The sequence below is a fragment of the Pteropus vampyrus genome, unplaced genomic scaffold (genome assembly GCF_000151845.1).
Source record: "Pteropus vampyrus isolate Shadow unplaced genomic scaffold, Pvam_2.0 Scaffold217, whole genome shotgun sequence".
In the NCBI taxonomy this organism is placed as follows: domain Eukaryota; kingdom Metazoa; phylum Chordata; class Mammalia; order Chiroptera; family Pteropodidae; genus Pteropus; species Pteropus vampyrus.
This window is the reverse complement of record NW_011888998.1, coordinates 864,546-892,521: the sequence shown is the minus strand read 5'-3', so window position 1 is coordinate 892,521 and position 27,976 is coordinate 864,546. Positions and strand designations below refer to the sequence as shown.

Below are 27,976 nucleotides of genomic sequence, written 5' to 3'. Positions count from 1 at the left end.
TACTCTCCTGCATGGCTCCAGTGTCTTCTTTCTTCCATGCCCAACCCCTGCTGAGTCTAGAGAGATCTTGTGCCACAGGCTGTTGTTGGAGGGCAGATGGCTGGCCTAAGGGTGAGACTTTGAGCTCAAGTCTTCAGAAAGGAAGTTGTTTTACTCTCAACAACTCCTTTTCCCCAGGGAAAGGCCTCAGGCTCAAAGCCTAAAACCTAAGGGGTGACAGTCACTTCAGATCAATCCTAGGAAAGGGTTCAGGCAGAAACACATCTACGCTGTGGATCACCCCTTAAGAGACTCATCCCTTTGCCAGGACCCACAAATTAAAGAGGCCATGCCTACAGGCAGGGCAGATGACACAGACCTTGATTTGGTGCTCATGGGATCTGAGGTCTTAATGCCTCTGCTCACAGCCCTCAGGAGGAAGCAGGGCTGGGAGGGGCCCGGATGGGGCCACTGTGCTCTTCATCTCACCCCAGTTTTCCTTTGATCCCTGAAGTCGGATGGTGTGGGTAGAGTGGTCATTAGCCTGGGTCCTAATTGCGACTCTTTGCTAACTCCTTGTGGGACTTTAAGCCAATTCAATCTCCTTTCTGGTCCTCAGTTACTCCTTCTGTAAAATTAAAGGTGGACTAGCCCTAGCTAGTCTAAGTCTTTTTACGTGATTCTCAGTTGGCCTGCAGGGTTGAATTACAGAAGGACAAACTGAATTAGCCTTCAGGATAGGAATTGGGGGGCGGGGCAGGCTTCATTCAGGCCCTGGAGAGGTTGGGCCAACCAGGTGGGAGCTCTGACCCTAAAGGTAAGTGACAAGTCCCACTCAACGGAGTAGAGAAAGAGCCCCAGGGCTACAGTTGTCAAGAACTCTGACGGTGAAAATGACCTACAGGACCTGCCTGTGCACATTGGCTCCCGGGGTCAGATCAGACTCAGAAGGTGGAGAGCTGCAATATCAGAACCGCCCTCTCAGCGAATCACCTCTGCCCGGGCCCAGCGCTGGGGTACTCCAATCCGGAAGGTCTCCCCCTTTAGTCAGTGCTCGCAGGACCAGCCCCGGGGACGCCGGCTGAGGCCCGGCCCAAGACCCAAACCGGAAACGGTGCTTGGACCCGGGTTCCCCGAGTCGGGGAAAGGGGTGGGCGCCGGGGCAGAGGGAGCCCTGGGGATTGGAAGCGGCTCTGGGCAGGGCGGGAGGGGCGGGGAGGAGTCAGCTGTACACGTGAAAAGCTCTGGTGGGGCTGGGCTTTCCCCTTCGGCGTCCTCCTCCCCCTCGTCCTCCTCCCTCCTCTTCCCCACCTTCCTCCACTCCTCCCCTCCCCTCTCCCTCCTCCTCCACCTCCTTCCCCTCCTGCTCAGGTTGCAGCTTCTCTGGGGAGCTGCTCACCTTTCCAAAGCAGGGGAAGCAGCTCAGATCCCGGTCAGGGACCCCGGCAGGGCGCAGGGCGTAGGGCTCAGGGCGCAGCGCCCAGCCGGGTGGCATCAGGACGCGTGCGGTGAGTCCGGCTGGCGGGGGCGCCGGGGGAGGATGGGAGGTCGGAGCCGGAGCCCCGGGCACCGTGGCGCCGGCGAAACGGAGCAAAGGTAAGCTGGGCGACTCTTAAAGGCGCCGCTGCTTTCGCCCGGGGGCGAGCGGTTGGAGGCGACTGGCAGAGCTGAGTGCGAGGTCGGGGATCGGAGGCGTGATGTCCGGCAGAGGCCACTCCCGGGTCCCAGGTGCTTAGGAGGGAGAGCTGTTTTGCATTCTCAGACGCCCACCCCCAGGGAGTCTCCATTGGGACTCCCTCCGGGCCCCGGGCGCCGGTCTGAACCCTGAGAAGCAAAGTTTTCCACCCAGTGGTGAACCTGGTGCTTTCCAAGCACTCTTCCTTCTGAGAAGGGCAAGGGTCAAGAGTCTCCCGTGAGGAGGGAACCCGTGAGTGAGGGGCCAGATCGTCGTCTCAAAGGGCTTTCCGGGCTCTGGTGAACTTTCCAGAGCGGCAGCTCGGGGAGATGGGAGGCCAGAGTCCTGGGGTGAGGGTGGAAGGACACACGAAGCCCTGCAGGTTCCAGCGCTGGGAGATGGGGGGAGGGTAGTTCGGGCCCCTGGGGATTGCTGCCTCCTCTCTCTCTGCCCACCCTGGAGCCCAGAGGGGCAGTGGCCCCCCACCCCGTGGTAGCCTCTGGCAAAGGGTTAATGCAGTCAAGGGTAGGGGTGGCCGGCCTGTTGTGCTAAGAAGATGTGGCTTGAGAATTCGGCTGTGTGGGGTGCGGGGAGCAGGGGGTTGGGGGGGTGGGGGGGGTTGACGGCGGGGAGGGGTGGGCGGCGGGGACGATCAGGGACGGGATATCTGAAATGGGGTAGGGGCTGGAGGCCTCTGTTCTCTCCCTGTTGGGGGCTCTAAAGGCCTTGTGGTGAGCGTGGGGCTCAGACAGTGACTGATTTTCTGTGCTGTGAGGTTAACATCCTGCTAGGCACCAGTGGCCTCTTTCTGATTCTTTCTGAACCCCTTCCTGACTTGGGGGGTGGGAGAGTTGGACCTGTGAGGAGTCGGGGGTGAGCTCCCCAGGACCTTATCCCTACCCCTAGCCTAGCCCTCAGCAGTTCCCCCAACTATGGCCTGAGCCCTGTGACTCACTAACACCACCAGCGTGCCTCCCCTGTGTCAGCATCCTGTGAGATTCCGCATGTTCTTGTGGCGTTTTCCACTGGGGCTGGGCACACGGCGCATTCCTGGACACCAGCCTGAAGGAGCAGAATCCTCAAGGACGCCTGGGAAGTCTGGCTGAGAGGGCGTCCTAGTCCTAGTCCTAGTCCTTAGAGATCCTCTGCCTTTGGCCTGGCCGTGGCAGGGAGCTGAGACGACATGGTGTAGGGTTGGGGAAGGTGAGGGTGGCTCCAGGCAACACAGGTGTGGCTCTTGGGGTTTGGGTCTGCATCCTGAAGGTGTGTGAAGAAAGGGTCACCTTGCCACAGCAAAGCTACTGTCTTGGGTTACCCTGCCCCAGCCACCGCCTGTGTAGTTGATGAGCCTGTGAGCCTGGCCCCCCACCCCCACCCTGGCAACCTCACTGTCATTAGGTTCCGGGGAGTCTCCCCACTGTCTGCCCGCGCCCCACCAGGAGAATGGAGCCTTCTTTCTCCCCAAACTATTGGCGTTTCCAGAGCCAGAGTAGGCTTCAGTAAGTTACGTGTGATTTCAGAATGCCTTGGTGGCTACCGTTTACTGAGTATCAATGAGGTACCAGGCAGTGTGTCACGCAGCTTTACGAAGTAGGTGTTATTATCCCCATACTACAGATGAGGAAGCACACTCTGAGAGACCAACTTTCCCAAAGTGGTGCAGAGGTGGGTGGGATCCAGCACACTTCCGTCTGATCCCCAGGCCCCTGCTCTCAGTCCCTGCCCCATCAAAGGAGATCCCAGCCTACTCCGTCCTCCTTAGGAAAAGGAAGGATGGGGGTGGTGCTCCAAGTAAGAGGCTCCCGTTTGTTCTGTGCCAGGCAGAGCCAGTTTCTCCATGGGTCCCAGGAGAGAGGGCATCAGATCTGAGGAACAAGTATGTTCCTGGTCTGAGATCTCATGGGATCTGCTGCCTGCCTTAGAAGCCTCCCCCAGGGACCTCGAGGAGATGGAGCTGCCTTTATGGCTGCATCGGTTTTCTGTATGGACCCAGTCCTCTGCTGACTTGGGCCTTCCTGTGCCCAGGCACACAGGCCCCACGCTGTGGGGCAGAGCCTGGCTTGGCTTCTCCCAGCTGCTACCCCAACCGTGCCTCTCCTTTCTGGGGTCACCTCGTTTTGGACTGCATCTCTATCTCTCTCTCCCCTGATTCCTTCTCTCTTTCCCAAACTGAGTTTGAAGCCTAGAAGGGAGGGCAAACCCAGGGCCTCGATGGAGTCCAGCTCCAGCACGTACTAGCTATGTGACTCCCCTCTTCCCGGCCAACTCCCGAGCTTCTCCAGCCTCAGTTTCCTCATCTGTGAAATGAGGATCATAATGGGGAAGGTTTTTATGAACTACATAAAATAACACATAGTGCCTGGCACGTAACAGATGCTAAATAACCGGTAGCTGTACTGTTGCTGGTTATTTGGGAAGGAATTTCCTAGTTGTGGCACTGTGCCTGGCTCGGGGGTAGAGACAGAGGCAGGCTTTCCTGATCCCATCGGGCTGGGTCCTTAGGATCTCTCCCGCATTTTCAGACTGGGGAGGAAGGCTCCGTGTAAGAGAATGAGAGGGTGGGGTGCAGGTTGGATGGAAACCTGCCAGGAGGGGACCAGGAATCTCTGCTGTGGGGACTCTACTAGTTTCCAGGATGAATGAGGTAGGCACAGGAGCTGGAAAACCCACAGCCTCCTGCTCTGAGGGGCCTCTGGCAGGGCCTCTATTCCCCGGGGTGAGACCCTCCCCCAGTACTTAATTAATTATAGTCCCTGTTCTGCTCTGTTGTCCATGAGGGAGTGGCTGGCCTGCATCCAGACTCACCTGATTAGCTTCACCCCTTCGGGAACGAGTCACATTTCTCTTCCCCAGTGCTGTGTCCCGCCATAACCCCTTCTCTTCTTCCCAACCCTGGACCCTTCACCTTCGCCCTCTTGGCATTAGCTGCTGAGTGGGCGCTTTCCCATCTCCAGGGGGTGGGAGCAGACCAAGGGTAATCTTGTCCTTGTCCCCACCGCTGTGGACACACACACAGAACCCTCCCTGAGGCTGGGCTCACGATAGCTCAGGCAGAGGGTCCGGGACCCAGGATCACGGCAGAGCCAGTGGCTGGGCCTGGCAGGAGCTGGCCAGTGGCGCGGCAGCAGGTTGGGAAGAGGGAGAGCTGCGCCACATCTCAGCAGACCTCCCGTCTGAAGGAGAACCCATCTGCTCCTGCAATCTCCATGGTTCCGTCTGCAGAGGAGGAGGTATTGGGAGGCAGGTGTGAGGTTTGGCTTTGAACTAAAAAGGGCCTTGACACTTCTTAACCACATGAGTGGCCCTGGTGAGACAGGACATCCTGATCTTGGAGACAGTGGCCAAAATTTTGAAGTGACAGTGGTGACACCCCCTTTCTTGGAACTCTGGGTGATGGTCTCGCCCTGTGCTCCCGCCCTACCCTTCTGGCATTAAATAAAGCCTTCCTTGGAAATGAAGGGGACACGATAGACAAGATGTCTCTATCCTTTTCTTCTTCGCATGTTGAGCTTGCGTCTCTTGCCACAGCGGAGTCAGGACTTTGGGGTCAGTTCAAATCCTGCCTCTGCTATTTGTTAAGTGGTTGCCTAGGTGAAGAAACTTGCTCGCCCATGTTTTAGTTTCCTCATTTAGAAAATGGGGAGAGTAACAGTGTTACTTCATGTGGTTGTGAGGATTCCAATGAGATAATGTCCACAAATTCCTCGCTTTTTGTCTTATTTGGTGTCGTCATCAAGAAGTGGTAGCAAATGAAGTTAGTGGGCCACATTTGACAGTTCTCAGTACTCTGGCCTCTGCTCAATCCCTGTAGAAACCAGGCCCCAAACTGGGAAGGAAACTGTTTTTAAACCACTTCTACCCTCTCTCACCCCAAACACCTTCTGATTTTATCATTATCGTGGGACATTCTGACAAAGCGCCAGAATGATCTGTCTCCATTGCTTCCCTAAAAGAGGCCTCCTTTGCTTGTCTTTGGGGATCCCCTCAGGAACCAGGGCTGCTTCTCTCCTCTGTCCCTAGCCATCCAGCAAAGCAGACCCTTGCAGGGTGACCAGGCCTAAGAGGGGACATGGCTATCCTTCCCCAGGTCTTGGCAGGATCCAGTACCTGGAAGCAGGTAGGTGGTGGGACTTGTGCTGAAGGGTATCACTCACGACATTGGCAGCAGAGCAGGAGACGAAGCCAGGAAATGGGTCCCAGAGCCATTCCCTGTTCCTGTTCATGGCTGGGCTGGTGCCACATTCTGGGCTGAAGCTAAACTTGGCATAGCTTTTTCCCTGTGCAAAGTGGCCCTTGAGCAGGCTGCCGATTTCCCTGCTAATGATGCCTGGTAGAGGCATAATGATGCCATCTCCGGGTAGGTCCTTGCAGTCCCCTCCAGCCCTGGGGGAGCAGAAAGGGCACTGAACTGAATGAAACTCACAAGCCCCCAGTTCTAGTCTCAGCTCTGCCCCGTCAACCCGAGTGGCATTGGGCGGGTCACTTCCCTTTCTGAGTTTTGCCTTCCTCACTTGAAAAAATCAGGGCCTAAACCAGGAGATTTCTAAAGCCCCATCCATGACTGCTGGTCCGCCGGTCCTGCCGACAAGGTGAGCTGTGCTCCGGGACCCAGGGGGCTCCACCTTCTGTTCCTCCGCACTCCACAGCACAAGGGCTTAGCCAGCCGAAGCCAATTGCTGGCATGGCACAGATGAGCCAGGAGACCCTGGAAGGCCTCCCCCAGGCAGATGGGAGGAGGAAAAGCGCTCCTGAAGGAGTGGGTACAGGATTCAAATGCCACGCAGGCGCTGGATGCTCGAGGGCAGGGCTCGGTGAACTGTGTCTCTGACCTGTTGTAGTTTGGTCCCTGAGCTACGGATAGTTTTAAGTGGCTAGGAATAATTCCACAGAAGAAGATAATATTTTGTGACACTTGAAAATTATATGAAATTCAAATTTTAGTGTCCAGGAGTAAAGGTTTACTGGAACGCAGCCACCCTCAATCATTTCCATCCTGTCTGTGGGCACTTTCTACAAGGGTAGAATTGTATGATTGCTACAGAGACCATATGACCCATAAAGCCTGAAATGTTGACTGTCTGGCCTTTGACAGAAAACGTTTGCCGACCCCTGCTTAAGATAATTATAGTTCTTCCAAGGCTTGTGCTAAACAGTTCTGGAAACTCAATCTAAAAATAATTTCTTTTCATTTAAAAAGAAGTGTTACTTCTTTTAGCATAAGCAATGAATGTTTATTATGGAAATATTAGATGATGCAAATAAGCAAAAAGAAGATCTTAAAGTCACCCACAATTCTGCCTCTCCCCCATCCCCCAGGATAACTACTGTTAACAATTTAATGTCTGTCTTTCTGGATTACGTATAGTGTATGTATATGTGTATGTGAATGACATATGTATATCTAGCACACATGCATTTTTTACAAGTTGTGCACATCTGCTCTTTTTACTGAAAAACACATCTCAAATTATTTGCTGTCTCCAAGTGTCCTAGGCCTAGTAGAGTTATTCTAGTATCTCAGACCCTTGGGCAACATCTAGACAGAGGTGCCCGACAGGCAGTCAGCCCTGCGTGTGGGAGGCTCGGGGCTCGGTGGGGCCCAAGTCATCAGCACGGGGGTGGTGGTTTCCACCACTGGAGAGCATGAGGTCACCAGGAAGAGAATGTAGAGGGGAAGGAACGACGGGCCAAAGACGGAACTCTGGGGAGTACTGACATTCAGGGACAGGTAGAGGAAGTGAGTCCACCAGATACAAAGGGGTAAAGAAGTAGAAGGAGAGCCAGGGGGCCAAGGAAAGAGAAGACAAGGCATAGAGCCTAGGACAGGGCCTGGTGCCAGGCAATGACTTGTGAAATGAGAGAGTGGCTAGGAGAAACCAGAACCTCTCTTTAAGCATCCTGAGCTCCGAGCAGCAGGTGCCACTGATGGAGACATTTAGAGAACACTTGAACAACTGGGAGATGTCCAGGGGCTGCCCAAAGAGGGCCTTGGAGACAAGGAGGAGCGGGGAGATGGTCCAGGCCGAGGCTGCCGCCTGGGCCCAGCCTAGTGTGGGGGAGCGGCTGGAGACTGTTGGTCAGGGGATTCTCCTGGAATGTGGGCATGGGGTAGTGTGGGCCAGCCTGAGGGGCAGGGTGGGGGCTGGCAGTGGAGTATAAATAGGAATATGGTCTAGCGATTCTGGGAAACCCTCCCCTCCTGCCCTCTCTGCTCCTGAGACTGAAAGGTCCCCAGGGACGCCAGTGCTCAAAGGCCCCTGCAGCTCTGTTGCTAAAGTTGGGCATGGTGAGAAAACCAGAGAGATGTTAACAAGGATCCCATGACAGGGTCTTACATCTGGACGAGGGAAGGCCAAAGAGTGGGTGAACTTGACGGTTTTCATTTCTCCTCCTACTGACTTGTAGAAAATGGTGAGCATAGCGTCTGTGCTTAAGCACACGGAGAGGAAACAGATGGGAGCTCTTTCCTTTGGGATTTAAGGAAGACCTAAGGAAAGGTTCTGGACTTGGGAATTTTGAAAGCACTGGGTGGTGGTGAGGGACCTTGCTAGAAGGTCTTTAGCGGGGGCTGCTAAAAAGAGTGGGAAGGGGTCTCCTTTGCCTGGGAGGTGAGGCAGGCCTTGCCTGGAAGCAGGAAGATGTGAGCCCGGAGGACTCGCTTTAGCCTCTGGTCTGGGATGTTCTGTGTGGCTAGGACCACAGATGACAGAAGGATGCCTTGTTCCATCTTATCACTTAGAAATCCAGAGCCTCCCCCAAAGATTGCAGGCCAGCTTTAGCTGGGTCTCCAAAAAAGGTAAAAAAGAAAATACCAGAAGGTGATATATGTGCCTCCATTTCTTGAGCTTTAGGTAGTCGAAGAGAGCAGCAGAGTGAGTATGGGCAGGGCCGATGTGGGGCCCACACAAAGGGACTGGGTGGGGGCTGGCAGTGGAGTATAAATAGGAATATGGTCTAGGGATTCTGGGAAACCCTCTCCGCCTGCCCCCTCTGCTCCTGAGACTGAAAGGTCCCCAGGGACTCCAGTGCTCAAAGGCCCCACAGTCAGGAGGTCAGGTGGGGTCATCTGTAGGGGTCAAGGCCAAGGTCTGAGCTTGGGTAGTGCACCTAGCCTGTGAGTCTCTGGGAATCTGCGCCTAAGGGATGGGAGCCCATGAGGAAGTCCCCAGGGGCCTGCCAACCCATCCCCACCAGCCCTGGAGGCCCCAACTCGGTGCATGTTTGGTTGGAATCTTTCATTAGGATTTTCCCCATCCCTAATCCATCCCTCATTGTGGTGTGGCACCTGCCAGCCCAGAGACCTCTGCAGCTTCTCTTAGGGAGTTGCTGCCAGGCAGGAATCGCCTCCCTGCCCCAGCCCACCATCTCCCTACTGCCATGGGGCCAGGAGCTGGCTGGAGAAGGAGGGTTAGGTTACGGCTGAGGCCAGCAGGTGACTGATGGTCTTCTGTCAGTCCCTTGCCTCCAAACAGCTCCTGGAACTAGGAATTCACAGCTCTCATGTGTTCACTCATTGATCATGTGAGGGTTCGCTTGGTGCTAGGCCTTGTGTCAGGCTCTGGAGCGTAATGATGAGTCAGACCCAGTCCTTGCCCTTAACAAGCTCACAGGTAAATTAGCGAAATAGACAAGTGAACAGTTAGTTATAGGACAGGGAGCCAAGGGCTCTGCTTGGGGATGTCCAAATGCTGTGGGAGCACAGAGGAGGGTCCCGAACTGGCTGAGGAAAGTGTGGTTTCAGGCTAGAGAAGACTTGAGGGGCAGCGTAAAAGGCGTCTGGGAAGAAAGCTTGCTTGGATTGAGCCTCGAAGGGGCAAGCACGTTGCTGGCTTTCCCCTAGTCTCTGGCACACCATCCCGCTGTGCCAGTTCCCACTGAGAGCCAGAACCGAGGAGGAACCATGTCCCGGGGAGTCTAAGGCTGGTTGACTGTGCCACCCAGGCTTGCTCTAGTGCAGCGGTCCCCAACCTTTTTTGGCACCAGGGACCGGTGCTCCTATGAGAATCTAATGCTTGATGCTCTGAGGTGCAGCTGAGGCGGTGATGCTGGTGCTGGGGAGCGGCTGCAAATACAGATGAAGCTTCGTGTGCTTGACCACCACTCACCTCCTGCTGGGTGGCCTGTTTCCTAACAGGCCATGGACCGGTACCAGTCCATGGCCTGGAGGGTTGGGGACCCCTGATCTCGTGTGCTCAGAAAGAGGGCAGGAACAGGCCCTCTCCACTGGTGCTCAGGTCCTACCTACAAAGAGTGGGGCTGGCCCGACAAGCAGAAGATAAACCTAGAGACGGGTCCCTGGCCTGGCTGAAAGTGGAAGGAAGGGAACCAGCATTTATTACACAGACCAATAGAGTGTCCTGGAGATTCAGATGAGTGAACATCTTTGTCCTTAACGAGCCTAATGTTTATACATCTGTAGAGAAAAGAGGCTTAAATAAGTCATTATGTTATAGTGGCTTAGGTCTAATTCATCCATTTGTTCATTCATTCCACTAACCCTGACTGAGCACCTGGCAGGTTCCTGGCTTTGTGTAGGGCACTGGGGAAATGAAGCCGACTGCTCTTGCCCTGAAGGACATCACAGTCTAGTTATGAACCGTACCGGCTGCTCCGGAAGCAACAAGGAGGAAGCATCTTGTTTTACCCAGGGGAAGGAGGTGGCGTCACGTGCGGCTTCTCAGGAGAAGGATACTTGAGTTGTGTTTGGAAGTGGTTTTACCAAAGGAGAAACAAGGAAGGGCTCCCAGGCCAAGTGAACGGCACGTGCAGAGCTGTGGGCCGTGAGTGTGGTTTCTCGGCAAAAGCCAAGCACATTCCATACAACCAGACCCTCCAGGGAAGGGTGAGAGCTGAGACAGGAAGGAGACAGGGGTCACAACACAAGAAGCCTGGTCTGCTGGGCCCTGAAGTGTAGACTTTTTCCTGAGGGCCGTGTCATATTGAAGGATTTTGAACAGAGGCGTGACATCATTAGAAAGCCACTGAGAAAGTGAGGTCTTGCAGCCTGGTGGCAGTTGGGTGGGATGTTAGGTATTGTCCCCATTTAGCAGACCAGGAAATTGAGGTGTGGGAGTCTTTCCAGGTCACAGTGCCACTAAGTGGGAGAGCTGGGATTTTTTTCCATCGCTCTAAATTGCAGAGAATTTTGGAGAACAGGCCTGGATGGCATATGGCCCCCACTATAGGACCTTTCTGTCAGGTAGGACACTGTATGGATGACCCTGAGCCCCAGACACTCTGCTTCCTGATGAGGCTTTCTGCGGGTTAGCCCTGCGTGCTCCCTGAAGGCCTCCCCCGCCTCCCCCGGCTGCTTCCTGCGTTCCAAACAGAGGCTGTGGGAATCTTCTCTGAGCTCCATCACTGTGTCCAGAGCATCTGTTCATTGGCAGGGTGACTGCAGGCCAAGTTGGTCTTGATCCTGGCCACCCAGAAGGCCCTAGTCTGGCAAGCTCTCATTACATGCTGAGCTAGGGCAGGGCGAGGTCAGTGATAAGGGCTCAGAGCTTCTGTTTCTGCCCCTGCCTCCCAGCTCCAGGCAGCCATGGGGTGACCCGCTTCCCCTGAGGTTTGTCCTAAGCTGGGGAAACTAAAACCTCAAGCTGTGCAGGGCAGGGTCAGTTAGAGGATGAAGGAAGAGATGTTATCTGCAGGCTCCCTGCAGGCTCAGTTCTCACTGGGAGAAGGGAGTGTCTGTGAAGTCTTAGCTCATGACGTCTGCAAACTTGGTCAGCCATGGCCTCTGGTGCTTTTGAAACCTGCCCAAAGGCCCAGCGTGGCTGAGAGACTGAAGTGGAGCCGGGAGCAGGCAGCAGAAGGTATCATAAGGATCCTGGCCGGTGGTCGGCCTTTGAGACTGAGGGTCAGACCGTCTGGGCTTCAAAAACTGAGCCGTTGGAAGTTATATCCCTCAGCCCCTGCCCCTGGGCCCACAGAGACTGAGATCTAAAGTAAAGCAAAACAAAACAAAACAAAAAGAGAGGTTGGAGAAGCATCTGACGCGTGTCTGGAACGTAGTACGTGCTCCGTGGGCTGTGAAACGGGCAGCCACGCCTGCTGTATGTCACCAGCAGGAGGCAGAGGGACCAAAGCGCCCTGGTGAGGGCAGCATGTGAAGAGATCGTGCACTCTGATGGAGGACACCCACCAGAGGGACACCCAGTGGTCCTGGGGGTCGGGGAGTCTTCTGAAGGTGTGGCCTGAAGCAGAGCTAGAGTGGTGCGGAGTGGGGAGAGCAACGCCGGAAAGAAAGGTGGTCGTGGATCTTGAAGGGCCTTGGGTGCAGGCTGGGAATTGGGGCTTTATTCAGGAGGAAGGTAAAGGGGCTCTTCATAAGGTTTGCTGGGGAATCTCCAAGTCCTCTCCCTGGAGGTTAAGTGAAGTTGACCCCCTGCCCTCTGCATTAGTCTGCAGCCAAACTTCTGTGAGGTGGAGGATGCCACCCAGCTTCCCTGGATGCTCTGCCAACCTCCTTCTCTGCCTCGTGGTCTCCCGATGAGGGCCTCCCAGGTGTCCCAGCCCCAGGGCAGGTGTGAGGTCTGGGGCCTGGCAGCGGAGGCATGAAGCCGTGTCTGCACTACCTGGACCAGGGCCGTGGGGCCAGCCTGGCCTGCTGTATGGAGCTTTCTCCCCTCCGAGAACAGGATGAAATCTGTCAGCCAGAACACTGGGTCCCCTAACCTGCATGGCTCTACCGAGTTCCTCAGTCTAAGCTGAGGGACCCTGCCTGCCTGGCCTTTCCCTCTGGTGACTCAGACCTGACAATAGCTCACCGTGTACCCTGCCTCCCACTCCTCTTCCATGCCAGGGTCCCCAAGCACCTTACGGACTGTGAGAGGTCTATGAGGGGCATGTCTGATGAGCTTTTCTGGCACATCTTCACACGTGAGCAGGTGCATGAGAGAAGGAAAGAAGAGAGAGCTAACATTTTCTGAGTGTCTTCCTTATGCTGGTGCTGTGCTGCGTTAGCTCACTCGGCATCTCCACTCAGACACCCAGTGGACACATCAGACACTCGGCCCAAACCCCACTCCTCCCCGAGCTACTTACCCATCCTCCACTCCCAGCGATCCTCATTTCCGTCCCCGCAGCCGCTCAGGCCCAAACCCTCAGAGTCCCGCTTGGCTCCTTTCTCACAGCCCATATACAACGCTTCTGCAAATCCCTTTGGCTCCACCTTCTGGATACCTCCAGAATCCCACCACTTCTCCGGACCCCCGCTGCTCCCATGCTGGCCCCGGCTCTCTCCTGGACCTCTGCTTACCCTCCTGCCCCAGCTCCCTGTTTTCTCTCTTGCCCACACAGTCTGTTGCCCACACCGAAGCCAGAGGGAGCCTATTAAAACACAGTGGGATCGCGTCACTCGAACCCTCCCAAGTCCCAAGGGACCACAACACCATCTGCCCTGCCCGTGCTCCTCTCTGGCCTCCTCTGCAGCCACACCGCTATTCCTCGACCAAACTCACTTCTGCCTCAGGACCTTTGCTCCTGCCCTTCCCTTGCTGACTCGCTTCCCCCAGCCTCCTCCCCATGCCTACGTGACATCTTCCCAAGATGATACCTTCTCAGGGAGGCCTTCCTCATCACCCTGTTTAAAACTGCAGTGCCCCTGCCGTTCACACCCCACCCACTATTTCCTCCAACACGCTTGTCGCCACATCTAACATGCTGTGCATTTTATTAACACGCTGCCCTTCCCCACCTTCATTAGAACGTAAGTACCATGAGAGCAGGAATGCATGTCTGTTTTGTTCACAAAATTCTCAGGGTCAATACCAGTTCCTGGCATGTAGTAGCCGTTCAATAAGTAAGGGTCGAATGAATGACCAGAGCCAAAATGAAGAGAGAGTATTATATAACTTAATCGCCATCATACAGCTTGCTCGTGGCAGCACCAGCGTTTGAACCTGGCTTTGTCTGGCTTTGAATTCAGGGTGGGAGTGGAGGAGACTTGGAGGAGAAAAGAGCACTTGCGGCCTAGGCTGCAGGTAGGGGGCGGGTGGGGAGAGGTCCAGTTAGGAGAAGGAAGGATATGGTTGCAGAGTTTGTGCACTTGGCCATAACCAGGAAATTGCTGCATAATTTTGAGCAAATCTGTTCCCCTCTCGGAGCCTCCGAGTCTTCTGCGGGTCAGCAAAGGATTGGAATGGTGCGTTTGCAAGCGACTTCTGCTGACATTCCAGGACTCCGGCTCATTCTTGCTGGGTGCACAGTGGCCTCTGGGCAAGTGTCGGTTTCCTCCTGGCCTGGCTCCTCCTTCCTCCTGTGCCACCCGCTTCTCTGGCACCAGCAGGAAGTTCTGGGCTAGTGGGTGTGTGCCCAGGAGGATATGACAGGAGATAGGCTGAGAACGTTATGGACTTACCTGGACAGGGTGGCAGGAGGCAAGGCCTGCTGGGAAGTCTGCCTGCCCACCCCCGTAGCTCCCAGGAGGGCTTTGCTCCTTCACCATGCCCCCACCTACACCAGCCAGGCCAGCATCCCCGGGTGCCCGTCTCCCTCTTCCCCTGGCACCAGTTGCACGGAGACAGCCCCAGATGGCTCCCTGGCCTGGGGACAAAGGCCACACTGTGCCCAGCCCTGGGCTAGCCTCAGGCTGGGTCACACTGAGCCCTTCTGTCCCCATATTGGGGTGAGGGCAGACGGCACAAGGTGACAGGCCATTTTCCTGCCTCCCTTCCCCCTCGACCCCCAATCTGAGGAGCTGACTCTCCCAAGGGAAAAGTGACAGAGGCATCTTGTGTCTTGAGCTAGGGAACAACAGACCATTCACTGCCCAGTCTGCCCTGTCACACCCAAGACCCTGCCGGGTTCAATGCCCTGATTGTCCCCAGCAGAGAGAGGCATCCACTCTCTGCTGTGGTCACCACCCCTGCCACCTGCTCCCGTCACCATCAGGAAGTCCATCCCTACATCTGACCTTCATCGCTCCTGCTACAGTGACAGCCACTTCCTCTTGGTCTCTTCTCAGCCCAGTGGAGAACAGCTGGTCCCCATTCCTCTGCATCACTTGGCCCCACATTCCTGCTTGAGTCAGCTGTCCCGTTTCACCCTCCCTCTGGCTGCCCGCCCCACCTGCCCCAGACCCAATCTGGTGGCTCCTTGTACCTAACTGAATATCAAGAGAGCAGATGAGATTCAGGATAGATCTCCTTTGTCTTGTAGAAATTGGGGACCTCTCTCCCAGAAAGCTTTAAATGAGGTCCCCTCCCTACCCACCCCCAGTCAAGAGCAAGGGTGTGAGATTTATGGTGGCTACTGGTGGATTCCAGAGCCACAAACCCACCGCTCCATTTCATGAATCCCAGACTGCAGAATGGCTTTATGGAGGAGCCCTGTTTTTAGAAGGGGGTGTGGCTGGCCCCTCTTGGCAGAGCTCAGACCTCAGGGAGCCAAGTGCCCGGCTCCCTCAACCCCACATGGATCACTGTGTGCCTGGGGCTTTGGTTTGTGCCGGGCAAATACTTCCTCCCCTTCTGGGCGCGTCTCCTGCTCCATTCGGCACATGCCCTCAACCTTCCTGCACGTCTGCAGCTCTGACGAGCCCCATCTCAGCCAGCTGGGCCGTGCAGAAACCCAGACAGAATACCATCCTTCATGTGCACCTCGGGTGCTTCCCCACCATGTCCCCAGAGCCAAGCTGGCGGCTCCTTGCTCCACTGGGGATACTTTTTTAAAACTGCATTTTCCTAGTTGCCATCCTCAGAATCAGAGGGTGAGACCCAGGAGTCTGATTTTTTGCAAAACTCCCTGGTGATGCTGACGCTCAACCAACATTGCAAACGATTGATTTGGTGTGATGGGGACATCTCCACTCTTGTCACGCTGGGAAATGTGAGTCAACAGGTAGGGTGTACCTAGGTTCTCTTGTCACTGGAACCCATACGCTGCCTCCATTATGAGTCCCCCTGGGCTGGGAGCACACAGACTGAGAGACAGGTGGCTGGGGCCCTCTTGGGAGCTTCTTGTCTGCGACGATCCTGCAGATGACTGGCCCGAGATATCATACAAGGCCATGGAGGAGTGGCTGAGGTTGGCTGACAGGAATGAGCTTTGGGATGGAGGATTGGGAAAGTCTACAGCCGGTGGGCTTTGCCAAGGCAGCTGGAAAAGAAGAGCTCTGAGCTACCTTTTCATCAGAGGAGGCCTCACCAGCCCCCGAGTTCCTTTAGAAGAGAGACCACACTTTACTCACCACTGGAACCCCAGTGCCTAGCACAATGCCTGGCACGTAGTAGGTACTCAGTCCTTGTTTCTTGAGCTGAACTGAGTGAGACTTCAGGGCCCACCGACAGGTAAGCTTAGCTGTCAGTGCAGACCCGAGGCCTATGGTCTGAGTGACGGCAGCCTGAGGAATGAAGGCCTGGTCACGCCCAGTCTTAGGGCTCAGGGGACCTCAGGGCCACAATGTAGCTGCATTTGGGGGCAGCCAAGAGCCTTCAGGTTCAGGGAGAGGACCCTTTCTAAGCTGGCTGAGGACAGAAGAGTGTGATCATTAAGCAAAGCAAACATGTTACTGACCCATAATTCCTTAAACCAGGAGGATTCAGGAGGGGCCTAGTTGCCTTGGCAACTGGGTACTGGCCAGTGACAGGGCTGAGAGCATCCTCCAGGAATGGGCTGTGCCTGGTGTGTGAGAAGCTGGGAGAGGGTGCAGGGTGGCCCCCTCCCATCATGGGGCTGGCCCCTCATGTCTTCTCGGCAGGTGTCGGTGGGGACTCTTCTGGACCTCTTGGTCCCAGCCCCACTGCCACTGGGAGAGATGTGGGCAGAGCAGGATGAGGGGGCAGCCACACTGGGAGCTTATGAAACCACGGAGGGAAAGGTGGGAGGTAGGACAGCCCCATTCTGTGTTTTCAGGGCAGGACTGAGAAGGAAGGGTCTTGGGGAGGAAGCTGCACAAATCTCGGGAGGCCAGCAGGATGTCCCCTCAGAGGACAAGAGGGTCGAGGAGCTGCAGGGAGAGAACCCCTTCTGGCTGGGAAAGGGCCCTGGGGGTGAGCAAAGCAGCCTGCCCCTGCCCCACTGTGTTCTCTGCAGTGGACACCCTTCCTGCCTGGGACTCCCCAGGGGCCCTCCCTGTTTCCGGCCAGCTTCTGTGTTTCCCCTGAGACCTTCGCTTCTGTGTTTCCCCTGAGACCTTCAGCTGCTCCTGACCTCCTACATTTCAGCCGGAGAGACGGGGCTGAGCCAGCTTAGATGCACACATCCCCTCCCTGGTTTTTCCTCTCTTCTTCTATGTCCTGGGAACCCAGGCCAAAGCCAGAGAGGGACCTCCAGATGCTGGTATTAGGATGAAATGGGGTTTGGACCAGACTGTCACAGGGTTTAGGTCAAGTTGATGTTCAGCTACGAACATCAATCAATGAGATTTCCTGGCTGCTGATATGTTCGAGCTCTTACACACAAGTTGGGCCATCCGGCTCTGGTCCCCTCCCTGCCATGCAGTCCCCCTTCCAGAACTCTCTAGACGTTCAGCAGCTAAAAGGTTACTGTCTGGCCCTGGGGAGGCCTCCAGAGTCCTCTTGGCACATCATGATGCTATTATGAGCTATCCTTTGCTGTTCTGTTTGATCCATGCTGTGACTATGTTCCTGGGGCAGGGTCCTAGGGGTGAGATTCACAGGGAGAGGAGGGGACGGGTTGGGACCTCCCCTCTGGGAGCTCAAACTTTGATGGGGAAGACTCAACCCTGGCCGCAGAGCTTGTTGGGAAGACGGAAACCAAGACCCGGAATTCACCTTTGGTGCTGTCCGGCCACGTCGCCTGTTGTCACCGCCCCTCTCGCTTCTCCCGTCTCAGGACCCGCCGCCTGGTCCCCCCGGACATGAACATGATGAAGAACTTTAAGCGCCGCTTCTCCCTGTCGGTGCCCCGCACTGAGACCATTGAGGAGTCCTTGGCTGAGTTCACAGAGCAGTTCAACCAGCTCCACAATTGGCGCAATGAGGGTGAGGGGTCTGGGGCCCCCCCAACCCCGAGTTCCCACGGAGCCCCCCCCCTTACCACACCTTCACTGCCGGCCCTGAGGGGCAGGACAGAGGTGGGGGAGTACGCCCCCTCCCCTCCCTGAGGGGAGAGACAGGGATGGGAGCTGATGCCTCTCTCTCTCTCTCTCAGACCTGCAGCTCGGTCCTCTTGGCGGAGACCCCCGGACAGAGTCCAGCGCCTTCTCCCCCACGGACAGCGGGGAGGAGCCCGGGCAGCCGGCCCCTGGCATGCAGTACCGGCGGCAGAGCCAGCGCCGCTTCTCCATGGAGGTGAGGGGCTCCGGGCTCTACCCTTTGGATGTGGCAGTTCGCATCTACCAGTGTGTACCCAGGAGAGTGGTTGCCTTGGAGCCAGACTTCATGGGTTCAAATCCCAGCTCTGCCGCTGGTTAGCTCTGTAACCCCCATAAGTTTCTCAACCTTTGTGTGCCACAGTGTTAAAATAGTGTTAAAATAGTCATCATGAAGATCAGATGAGTTAACATGTGCCAAGGGCTTAGAATATTCCTGGTGCATAGCAAGGGCTAGACGATTTGACTATTGTTCTCATACCTATCTATATGCATGCACCCAAGTATATGAAAAATAGGCTTACAGAATCGTGTGGTCTATAGGAATCTCATTCTATAGATGGTGCTACTGGCCCAGAGAGGGCGAGGGACCTCCAAAGGTCACACAGCAACCCCTGCTGTTCACGTGTCTCCGAGCACATCTTTGAAGCAGCTGTGAGCCTGGGGTCACAGCCTGTGGTTTGACCCCGCTGGGGTTATTCTACAGGGAAAGCCAGGTTCAGATTGAGAGGCGAGGGTCCCACGGCACTAGCTACTGGAGCAAGCACTGGTGTCCCCATCTCTCCCGGTCACTGCAGGACATCAGTAAGAGGCTGTCTCTGCCTATGGACATCCGCCTGCCCCAGGAATTCCTGCAGAAGCTACAGTTGGAGAGCCCAGACCTGCCCAAACCGCTCAGCCGCATGTCCCGCAGAGCATCCCTGGTGAGTTCAAAAAGGGTGAGAGGTCACCAGGGTGGAACTCCCTGTCCACAGCATGAGCACATCGGTCCTGTTTTGGCCTTTCTGGGCTTGAGGCCTGCGGCAGTTTCCAGGAAGTTTCCCGGGCCTCTGGCGCCACCTGCTGGCCAAAGTGGATTAACATAGCCCAACGTCCTTGGTCAACGTTCATTCCCTAGATGGGTTCCTTCCACCAGGGCTGGAGCTGAGTCCCAAGTCCCCTCTTGGTCCCAGGGTCTCCACCCATGTGAGATCAGTAGACCAGCTGCCATGTGCTTCCCAGTCCTAGCTGCCTGTCATATTTCCTTGGAAGCACCTTCCAAAACTCTGGTCCCGACTCCAGACACCTATAGAATCAGAACTCTCTGGATTGTGAGGCCCAAGAATCTGTATTGTTAAGCGCTGAGCTAGAGGAGTATGCTGATGAGAGAGGCTGTTGGGGAGGTGAGATCTGAACTGGACATTCGAGGTGTAGTGGAGGAAAAGGCACAGTTCCTCTGCTCCGTTCCTCCCCCCGAGGAGCTCGAAGTCTGAGCAAGACGGAGACGGACGCGTGATGAAGGCGTGATGAGGCAGTCCCAGGAGCCACAGCCGGGGCTGCGCACCCTCCACTCCCGGGGAGGAAGGGACTCACACTTCGAGGGCTTCTCCCTTCATCACAGGGAGAGAGGGGAGAGAAGAGGAAGGATTTGTGGCTGCCCTCGCCCCTGCCACCCTCAGTTATTCCTGCTCCCTGAAGGGGGTCTCATTACCTTTCCCCCTGGAGGCGTAGCGTCAGGACTGCTGGGGCCTTCAAGCTCACAGAACCCTGTGTTTCCTCTCCTCAGTCAGATATCGGCTTTGGGAAACTGGAAACGTATGTGAAACTGGACAAACTGGGGGAGGTAAGAGGCTGCGTTTGGTCTTCTTGGGGCAGCCAGGCAGGATGGTTAGGGGGAAGGACAGGGTCTTCCCCAGTGCTCCCTGATCTGCCCTCTCATTTCCCCTGCCCCACAGGGGCACAAGATCTTGGCCTGGCAGCTGGGCTCAGCCTTTGGCAGGTGCTGAGGCAGGCCCAGGTCCCGGAGGAGGGCATGAGGATGGAGCAGCCCATGGGCTCTGGGCAGGATCCAATATTTTTTAATTTTCCTGCAAGTATTTCTTGTCTGAGTTCGAATCTCAACTATAGCATTTACCAGCTCCGTGGCCTTGGGCATGTTTATGTGACCTCTCTGTGCCTCAGTTTCTTCCTCTGTCAAATGGAGAACGTAACTGTTCTACCTCACAAGGTCGTTGTGAGGACCGAATAGGTTACTATGATAAGCTTTTGTACAGCACTTGGACGATGCCTGGACTCAGTAAGTGCTGCGTGACTGTTAGCTGCTTCTCTTTCACTGCGCCAGGCTTGGTTTGAGGCTAGGGGGATGGGCAAAAGTTTGCAGAGAGGAGGAAGCTGGCCCTTTCCTTGCAGAAACTCAGAGACCTACGCGTAAACATCGACATCAGAAAGAACAAACTGGCATTATAAGAGAGGGGCACCTAGCCTGCTGGGGGCCGAGGAGAAGGGCAGTTTACTCTGATAGGGAGGAGTTAGGAACAGCGTGAAGGGAGAAGAAGCGGGAAGGGCACTCCAGCCAAAGTCACAGCCCCAGCAGAGGCACAAAGAGGGAGGCATTGGACAGAGGCAAGCAGGACCTGAGTGTGGCTGAGGCTCCTGGGGTTTTGTTCCCAGGGCACCTATGCCACAGTCTTCAAAGGGCGCAGCAAGCTGACGGAGAACCTCGTGGCCCTGAAGGAGATCCGGCTGGAGCATGAGGAAGGGGCTCCCTGCACCGCCATCCGAGAGGGTACAGCACCTTAGAGTCCTGTATCCTGAGAGCTTCTAGTAGGAAGGGTTCATTGACCTGAGCCCAGGTGGGAGCCTGGGGACAGAGAGTCATTGCTGAGTGGGGACTCCTGAGGCTGATCCCAGGAAGAGAGAGCGTGAGGGGCACATGGGGCACCAGGGACCCAGGCGGGCCTGTCTCCCCACAGTGTCTCTCCTGAAGAACCTGAAGCATGCCAATATTGTCACCCTGCACGACCTCATCCATACAGAGCGGTCCCTCACCCTGGTGTTTGAGTACTTGGTGAGTTGGTCCTTGCTTACTTCTCCCTTGTGGTGGGAGGGCAGGGGGAGAGAGGGGGAATGGCTCAGGCCTTGTTTTACAATCAGGTTCTCAGATGCTTCCAGGCAGGAGTGGGCCAAGGGCCCAGGCCCAGGGGCAGCTTGGAATCAGGAACCTGTCCCTTGCCTGGGCTCGGGCTCTGCCCAGAGAGGGGCTTCCCACCAGGGGTCAGGACAGGATGGGGCTGAGCCACGATCTGTGTTCCAGGACAGTGACTTGAAGCAGTACCTGGACCACTGTGGAAACCTCATGAGCATGCATAATGTCAAGGTGAGGCCCTCCACCCATCTTGGCACCCACCTGTTCTCAAGCCCAGGATGAGAACCCAGGGTCCTGGCTGCTGAGGTTGCTCAGACCTTCAAATGCAGGAGGGAGGGAAGGGGCAGCACCATTCATGGAGGACTGGGAACTGTGGAGCACCCTACCCTGCCGTATAGACACACGCCCTCTGCCACTGTCCAGCGGTTAATATAAAACCCTGCTCTCTAACTCTGAGCATCAGTTTCTCATATGTCAGATGGGAGCATGAATTACCAGCCAGGATGAAGGGAGGCTTCTGAGGAAGTTCAGAGGGATGAATGGCCTCTTCTGATGAACCAAGCGCCTATCTCCCCCCATGGTGGCCCCCTCAGCTCCCAGACTGGAGAACTCTCTGTCCTCCTGCCCCCTCCTGCCCCCTCCTGCCCCCTCCACATACTTGACGCCCTCCCCTTGGACGGCGTTCCCTGGGGTGGGTAGGGCTATGGTGTGGACAGGAGAACCAGGTAACCTCAGCCCTGCCCCGTCCCCGTTCCCACCCCTGTCCCAGCCATGGGGCAGAGGTGCAGGTTCTTCCAGGTGGGGACACGTTCTCACCTTCCTCTGCTCCCTCCTGCCCCAGATTTTCATGTTCCAGCTGCTCCGGGGCCTTGCCTACTGCCACCGCCGCAAGATCCTGCACCGGGACCTGAAACCCCAGAACCTGCTCATCAACGAGAGGGGGGAGCTGAAGCTTGCCGACTTCGGTGAGGGCTGAGCTCCCAGGGCCAGATGGGGATCCAACAGTCTCCCAGGAATGTGGGTGCCAAGGGGGGAGAGGTTCAGTCATGTGTCTTGTCCGTAGGACTGGCCAGGGCCAAGTCAGTGCCCACGAAGACCTACTCCAACGAGGTGGTGACCCTGTGGTACAGGCCCCCTGATGTGCTGCTGGGGTCCACAGAGTACTCCACCCCCATCGATATGTGGTGAGTGAGCTGGAGGGCCGAGGGGGCCTTCCACACTTCAGACTCCCTCTTGCTGCCCCAGAGGCCTCACTGAAGAACCGCTTAGCCTCCTTTGACTAACTAGAAGCCTGTGGCGTCCTGTTGAGCTGGATGTTAAAGGATGAAGTCTGAACCACTTTGGGTTTCCCTGGCTCTAAACAGACCCTCCGAGCTGTGCTCCTGAAATACGCCCCCAGGGGCCCTCAAGGATTCAAGAGTGTACAGGAGGCCCCCACAGTAAATATGACTCTTCCTTAAGCACCAGTTCTACTGAGAATTTTGGAAAGGATGTTATTTTAATGTTAAAATTAACATGCATTTTATCTGTTGTAGAATGAAAAATCAGTTCAATTTTAAAGCTAAATCATGGGTTTTTAATGAATGCCCGCTGTGCCCCGTGCCCCAAAGTTCTTTAGGAGAATGGATTTATGATTTCTTTCTTCCAGTCAGGGCACACAACATGGAAAAAGTTTGAGACAACACTGCTTAAAGAACTGTCATATGGGTGCTGGCTGTGCAGACCCAAACCCTACAGAGTGAAAGGGGAGAGGCCAGGATGTCCCAGAGGAGCCCCCAGAGAGAAGCCGTAGTGGAGGGCTGGGCTGTGCTAGGAGCCTCCACTGCCCGCGGTCCCCCGCCCCAGCGCCAGGACCTATCTGAGCCACTGTTGGGCACTGTGGTGGAGCAGCCCTCGAAAGCGCGGGCACGAGGAGGCCCAGCCTGACGCGCCCCTGCCCATTGCTCCCCGCAGGGGCGTGGGCTGCATCCACTACGAGATGGCCACAGGGAGGCCCCTCTTTCCCGGCTCCACGGTCAAGGAGGAGCTGCACCTCATCTTCCGACTCCTCGGTCAGTCTCCTGCGCTCCCCCAATACGACCACCAGGGGACGCCAGAACTCCGTCCAGCCTGGGCGCAGAAAGGGACTGGGAAGAGCTGCTGCTCCTGCTCACAGCAGGGCGAAGATCCCTGTGGCCTTGGCCATTCTGTGCTACCAACCCCTACGTTGCACCCCTCCAAGTCGCCCTTGGCCACAGCCCCTCACCATGCCCTCTCCATCCCCTCTTGTCTCCCCAGGGACCCCTACAGAAGAGACGTGGCCAGGAGTGACGGCCCTGCCAGAGTTCCACTCCTACAGCTTCCCCCGGTACCTCCCCCAGCCGCTCATCAGCCACGCTCCCAGGTAGCCCTGCCTCCCACACTTCCTCTCCTGCTTGTGGTCCTGGCTGTCACTCCTGAAAGTGGCCACACGCCCCACCCTGCCCACCCCACCAAGGCCAGGCCTGTGTCAACTCCTTCCTCCTGCAGGTTAGAAACTGATGGCATCAACCTCCTGACCAGCCTCCTTCTGGTGAGTGTTCCTCCACCTGGGCCCCGGTACAGGCAGCCAAAGAAAGCTGAGGCCCCCAGACCCCACACCGGCCCTCTGCCCACCTCAGTGCTCATGTGCTCGCTAGTCTGACCTGTCACGGCCCCTGCCACTCTCTACCCCACCCCATCTCCCAGGCCCAAGAAGAGCCCTGACTCCCCCACTGACTCAGAGAGGGCGCACTCTGAACTCAAACCGCAGTTCGAACCCACTTATTAGCCGTATGGCTTTGGGCAAGTTGCAGGACTTTGTGCCTCAGTTTCCTCAATCACAAAGTGGAACTAATCGTTCCTATTTTATAAAATGGCCATGAGGGTAAATTGAGATTATGGAACACACTTAATATGGTGTCTGTCTTGAAGGAAGCATTCGCTAGGTTACATGTCACTGTTGTTGTGATTGTGGTTGCTTTAGCGTCTGCATTTCCATCCTAAGAGGAGGTCACTCTCCCAAAGGCCCATTTCTGGTTTTCTCCCGGCGGGAGCCAGAGCCTTGAGACTGCCTTGGGGTTGGGCTAGAGATGAGCTGGCACCTGACTCCAGCGGCTTCTTTGCTTAGACTCACGTCTCTCCCATCTTGGCCGTTTACTTAAGAGTAGCACTGCCCAGAGGGGTCCCCACAGTTCCCCAGCCAGGGCCCAATAGCCCCCCTGTGCTTTTCAGTACGAATCGAAGAGCCGCATGTCTGCAGAGGCAGCCCTGAGCCACCCATACTTCCAGTCTCTGGGAGAACATGTGCACCAGCTCGAGGACAGTGAGTGCTGGGGGAGGTTGGTGGAGGGGGAAGGGCCACCGTAGAAGACGGAAAGGGGGCAGCAGGTGTGGGCCAGAGAGCTAGAACAGAGAGGCCAGAGGCCTTCGGTCCAGCTGAGTGGCCTTGGGCACATGACTTCCCCTCCTTGGGTTCCCATTTGTGACCAAGGGGCCAAACTCTGTGGATCTGAGACTCCGCCTGAAAGGCCCAGTTAGGTGCTCCTGGGCCAGTCCTAACTGGAGGGGTTCCCCAAGCAGGGGGTGCTCCCAGCTCCACGCACTTAGCAGGAATGGGGGCCGCAGGCTCTAGGAGCAGGGCCGGCTCCACCCAGCTCTCTTCCTACCTCTCTCCTCTCTCGTCCCAGCTGCCTCCATCTTCTCCCTGAAGGAGATCCAGCTCCAGAAGGACCCAGGCTACCGGGGCCTGGCCTTTCAGCAGCCAGGTAGGGGCTTATGCCTCCCCCACCTCCCCTTGTTAGAGGCGACCAGGGCAGACTGCTCCTCTTTCTCGAGGAACAGAGATGGGGCCTGGCAGCCCCTCCTGCGATGAGTAATCAGCATGGCCTCCCTGATGCTGGCCACCCTCTGGGGGGCCCACGGGGCACAGGGAAGATGCTGTGGTTTCCCTATCTCCTGCCCAGGCTTCCTCCTCCAGTGTCTCCCTCCTCAACCCCCACCCCAGACAGAACTGAGCTACATCTGACACAGTCCTGGTGAAGGTGCATGCTCCCTGCAAACTCTGAGCTGTCTAACTAGAAAACTGCAGAACTGTCCTTTGTCTCTAAAACAGTCGATGGCCTTGGAAGTGACAGGCACTTTCCTTGCATTTAATCTTTTATCTCATTTAATCCTTAAAACAGTCCTTGAAGTTGGTGCTATTAATGCTCCCCATTTCACAGTCAGTGAAACTAAGGCTCTGAGAGGTTAAGTCACAATTTCCTGCAGCTCCTAAGTGGCAGAGATGGGATTTGAACCCAGGACTGACTGGCTCCTGAGCACATGCTCTTGCTTGCTCCATCAGCGGTTCTGGAGTGTACCCGTCCCTTCTGATCTCGGGCACCCTCTGGCCCAGCCTCCTCCCTTACAGTCCTCCTCTTCCCCTCTGCTCCAGGACGAGGGAAGAGCCGGCGACAGAGCATCTTCTGAGCCATGCCCACCCTGCTGCAGCCCAAGAGACAGGAGGTCACACTGAGCACAGCTGCGGGCGGGATGGGGCCTGCGTGGCCCTCGGAGGACTGAGGAACGAGGGCTAAGGCTAGCTCAGAAGACTTCTTGCAGCCCTGCTGGCCACAGCTGTGTCCTGACCCTGCTTCCCACGTGCCTCCCCAGTGGCCTTGGCCCAGACGCCAACCCCTCCAACACTTGCCCTGGGCTGGGCCTGAGCTGCGTCCCTGGGAGGAAGTGAAGGGGCAGGGAGGGACTTTAGACGCTTTTCCACCCCAAAGTCCTTGGGCACCAACGTGGGACCAAAAAGGACAGGAGAACCCAGCTGCCGGATTGAACACCGTGCCCTGGATATGGGCACCACCATGTGTCCCCCGGGGGCCCATTCACTAGTTTGGTAGAGCCCCTTAAGGGCACCTTGGAGCCCACACCCCTCACCTTCCCCTCCAAGAGCAGGAAGCGACATGGCATCTTTTCCGGGACCCTAGAATCCTGGGTGCCAACATGTGTGCCAAAGCCCACTCCCCACCTGAGGGGCAGGTGTCCCTGGAGCAACGGGGAATAGTAGCCCCAACCCCTCTTCTCATCATTGCACCCTGTTCCCATTCCCCACTCCTCCCCAGAGGCCCCATGTGCTGCTGGATGCCCGGCTGAGTCTAGAGGTGGCCTGGTACTGCCAGCCATGCCCTGCCACCTCTGCTGGCCCCGCCCATCTCCCCAGTCTGAATGGGATTGCCTTAAGTTGGTAGATGGTAGAGCACTCACTGCCCTTGGAGCGCTGACCCAAGCTCCTACCTGTCCGCCCTTTCCCGAGAGTGGCTCCTGCTTATCACACCTGAGTGCTGATAGGCTAGCCCTGGGCCAGGGCCCGGAGGACGGCACCCAGGTCTGCAGGGTCACCCTGACGCTGGCGCCAGGCTGGCCTCAGCTCCGGGGGGCTGGCACGGCCTCCCTCCACCCCACCCCACTTCTCTCCCTTCCCCTCCTTCCGAGCCCCTGCGGCCCTTCCTTGCTCTCCCCAGCCCTGGTACCAGCCTCCGCAAAGGGTGGTTGCCGGAGGGAGGGTGTAAATGCCACAGTCTGAGGTAGAGGACTGTGGGATGGGACAGGACAAGCTTTGATCCTGAGAGCCCCACCCCAGGGGACTGGGAGTATGGAGCATGCCTGTGGTATCCCCAAGGGAGCCTCAACACTTGGCCGAATCTTGAATGGCAAGGCCAAGAGGAGGCCAGGCCCAGCCTTCCTACACCAGCCCCCTACCCAGCCCAACCCCCTCAGCCGGAGGAGCAGCCCTGGAGGGTCTCAGGCCCCACCCCCCAGGAGTCCTTCCACTCCTCCCCCACTGTACTGTGACTGTCCTGTGACTCAGCACAAAGGCAGATGATATATTTAATTCATGTACAGAAAGAAGCAGGCAGTCTCATGCAGAAAAACTGAATTTGACAGATTGATGCCAAAGACAGAGGCTTTCTCCGGGCCTCAGGAGTGCGAGTGGGCTGTGTGTGTGTGTGTGTGTGTAAACTGGAGAGTTTGGTTTGCATGTGTGTCTGAACCCACCTGGGCTGTAGGAGGGTGCTCTGTACCCTCCCTGCTGTATTCTGGATGCTGCTGTGCTTAGGGCTGGACGTCAACTCTGGGTGTTAGAGGTGGGAGTGGAGGAGACCTTGGGGCTCCAAGCTCTGCCTCAGGCCTGGGCCTAGGTCTGTGCAGAAGGGGAGGGCCCAGGGGTCAGGTCTCAGTACTGTTTCTTGCGTTGGGCAGATGCAAAGTTACCCTCAGCCACCTGTGAGCTTTATCTCCAGCCAAGTGCTATACTTGGCAATGAAATCGCCTGCCCAGCTGCACAGTACCAGAGGAGGAGGGATGGTCGGGATCCGCAAGCAGTAGAGGCAGCACAGTGCTGAGGTGAAGAGCCAAGCTCTAGTGCGTAGACAGAAATCCTGGCTCCACCACTTCCTGTGCCTCAGCTTCCCCTTATGTAAAATGAAGTGATCATAGGATTAGAGTGGAGATGAAGTGAGTTAACACATGGAAAGCTCCCAGAATTTATTGGCCAAATTGAAGGCGCCACATAAGTGTTGGCTGTTGCGTCACCTGTCCAGAGCGGAAGAAAGCACTACTCAGTAGAGGGGGCGGGGAGGGCTCTGTGTGGGCACAGGAGTGAACGGACCCCCTCCTGTCTGTGGAGAGCCACCCATCCTCCCAAACTGCCACTAGGGTTTCAGAATTCTGATGTCCCTCATCCTAACAGATATATGTGTTAGGCAAAGTACTGTGAACTGAACAAGCATCTAAATTTAACTTTTTTTTTCTAATTTAACAGACATTTATTAAAAATCTCCTTGACCCAAACGACTCTGTGAAACACTAACGATTCAGAAATGAGTAAACGGTGCTCTCTCCTCAAGGAACTCACAGTCTGGTCAGGGATAGATAAGCCGATTGCAGAAATAATAACAATAATGGCTTCGAAGTGGGCTCTGTTATCTGCATTTCACAGATGTAGAGAATTCCAGATAATGCGTGCAGCCCGCCCAAGGGTGGGCTCCTTTATGCCCACCTCTCCTCCCGTCCTCAGCCTCTGGTACCATCTGTCTTGCAAGGCTCAGAAAGTGAGTTGGAGCCCCACCCTCCAGGTTCAGTACACAGTTGGGAA

General features: G+C 56.2%; 1 protein-coding gene across 5 annotated transcripts; it reads left to right on the top strand.

Annotated features, from left to right (window-relative positions):
- The first annotated feature begins 1,223 nt into the window (after positions 1–1,223).
- Positions 1,224–27,672, top strand: CDK18 (cyclin dependent kinase 18). Of its 5 annotated transcripts, none has more exons than XM_023538287.1 (17): positions 1,355–1,487; positions 16,511–16,647; positions 17,453–17,601; positions 17,771–17,910; positions 18,509–18,634; positions 19,477–19,533; positions 20,361–20,475; positions 20,663–20,757; positions 21,004–21,066; positions 21,677–21,800; positions 21,899–22,019; positions 22,789–22,886; positions 23,113–23,218; positions 23,344–23,386; positions 24,067–24,157; positions 24,522–24,599; positions 25,268–25,453. In XM_023538287.1, the coding sequence occupies exons 3-17, from the start codon at positions 17,478–17,480 to the stop codon at positions 25,300–25,302; spliced, it is 1,416 nt and encodes a 471-aa protein (XP_023394055.1). In that variant the 5' UTR covers positions 1,355–1,487; positions 16,511–16,647; positions 17,453–17,477; the 3' UTR covers positions 25,303–25,453. The 5 variants fall into 5 exon arrangements, 4 of the variants coding, with proteins under 4 accessions (XP_011371289.1, XP_023394055.1, XP_011371290.2 ...); XM_011372985.2 differs by lacking the exon at positions 1,355–1,487 and adding an exon at positions 15,086–15,496 and having other exon boundaries at positions 25,268–27,672; XM_011372987.2 differs by lacking the exon at positions 16,511–16,647 and having other exon boundaries at positions 1,224–1,487.
- Positions 27,673–27,976: the final 304 nt, after the last annotated feature.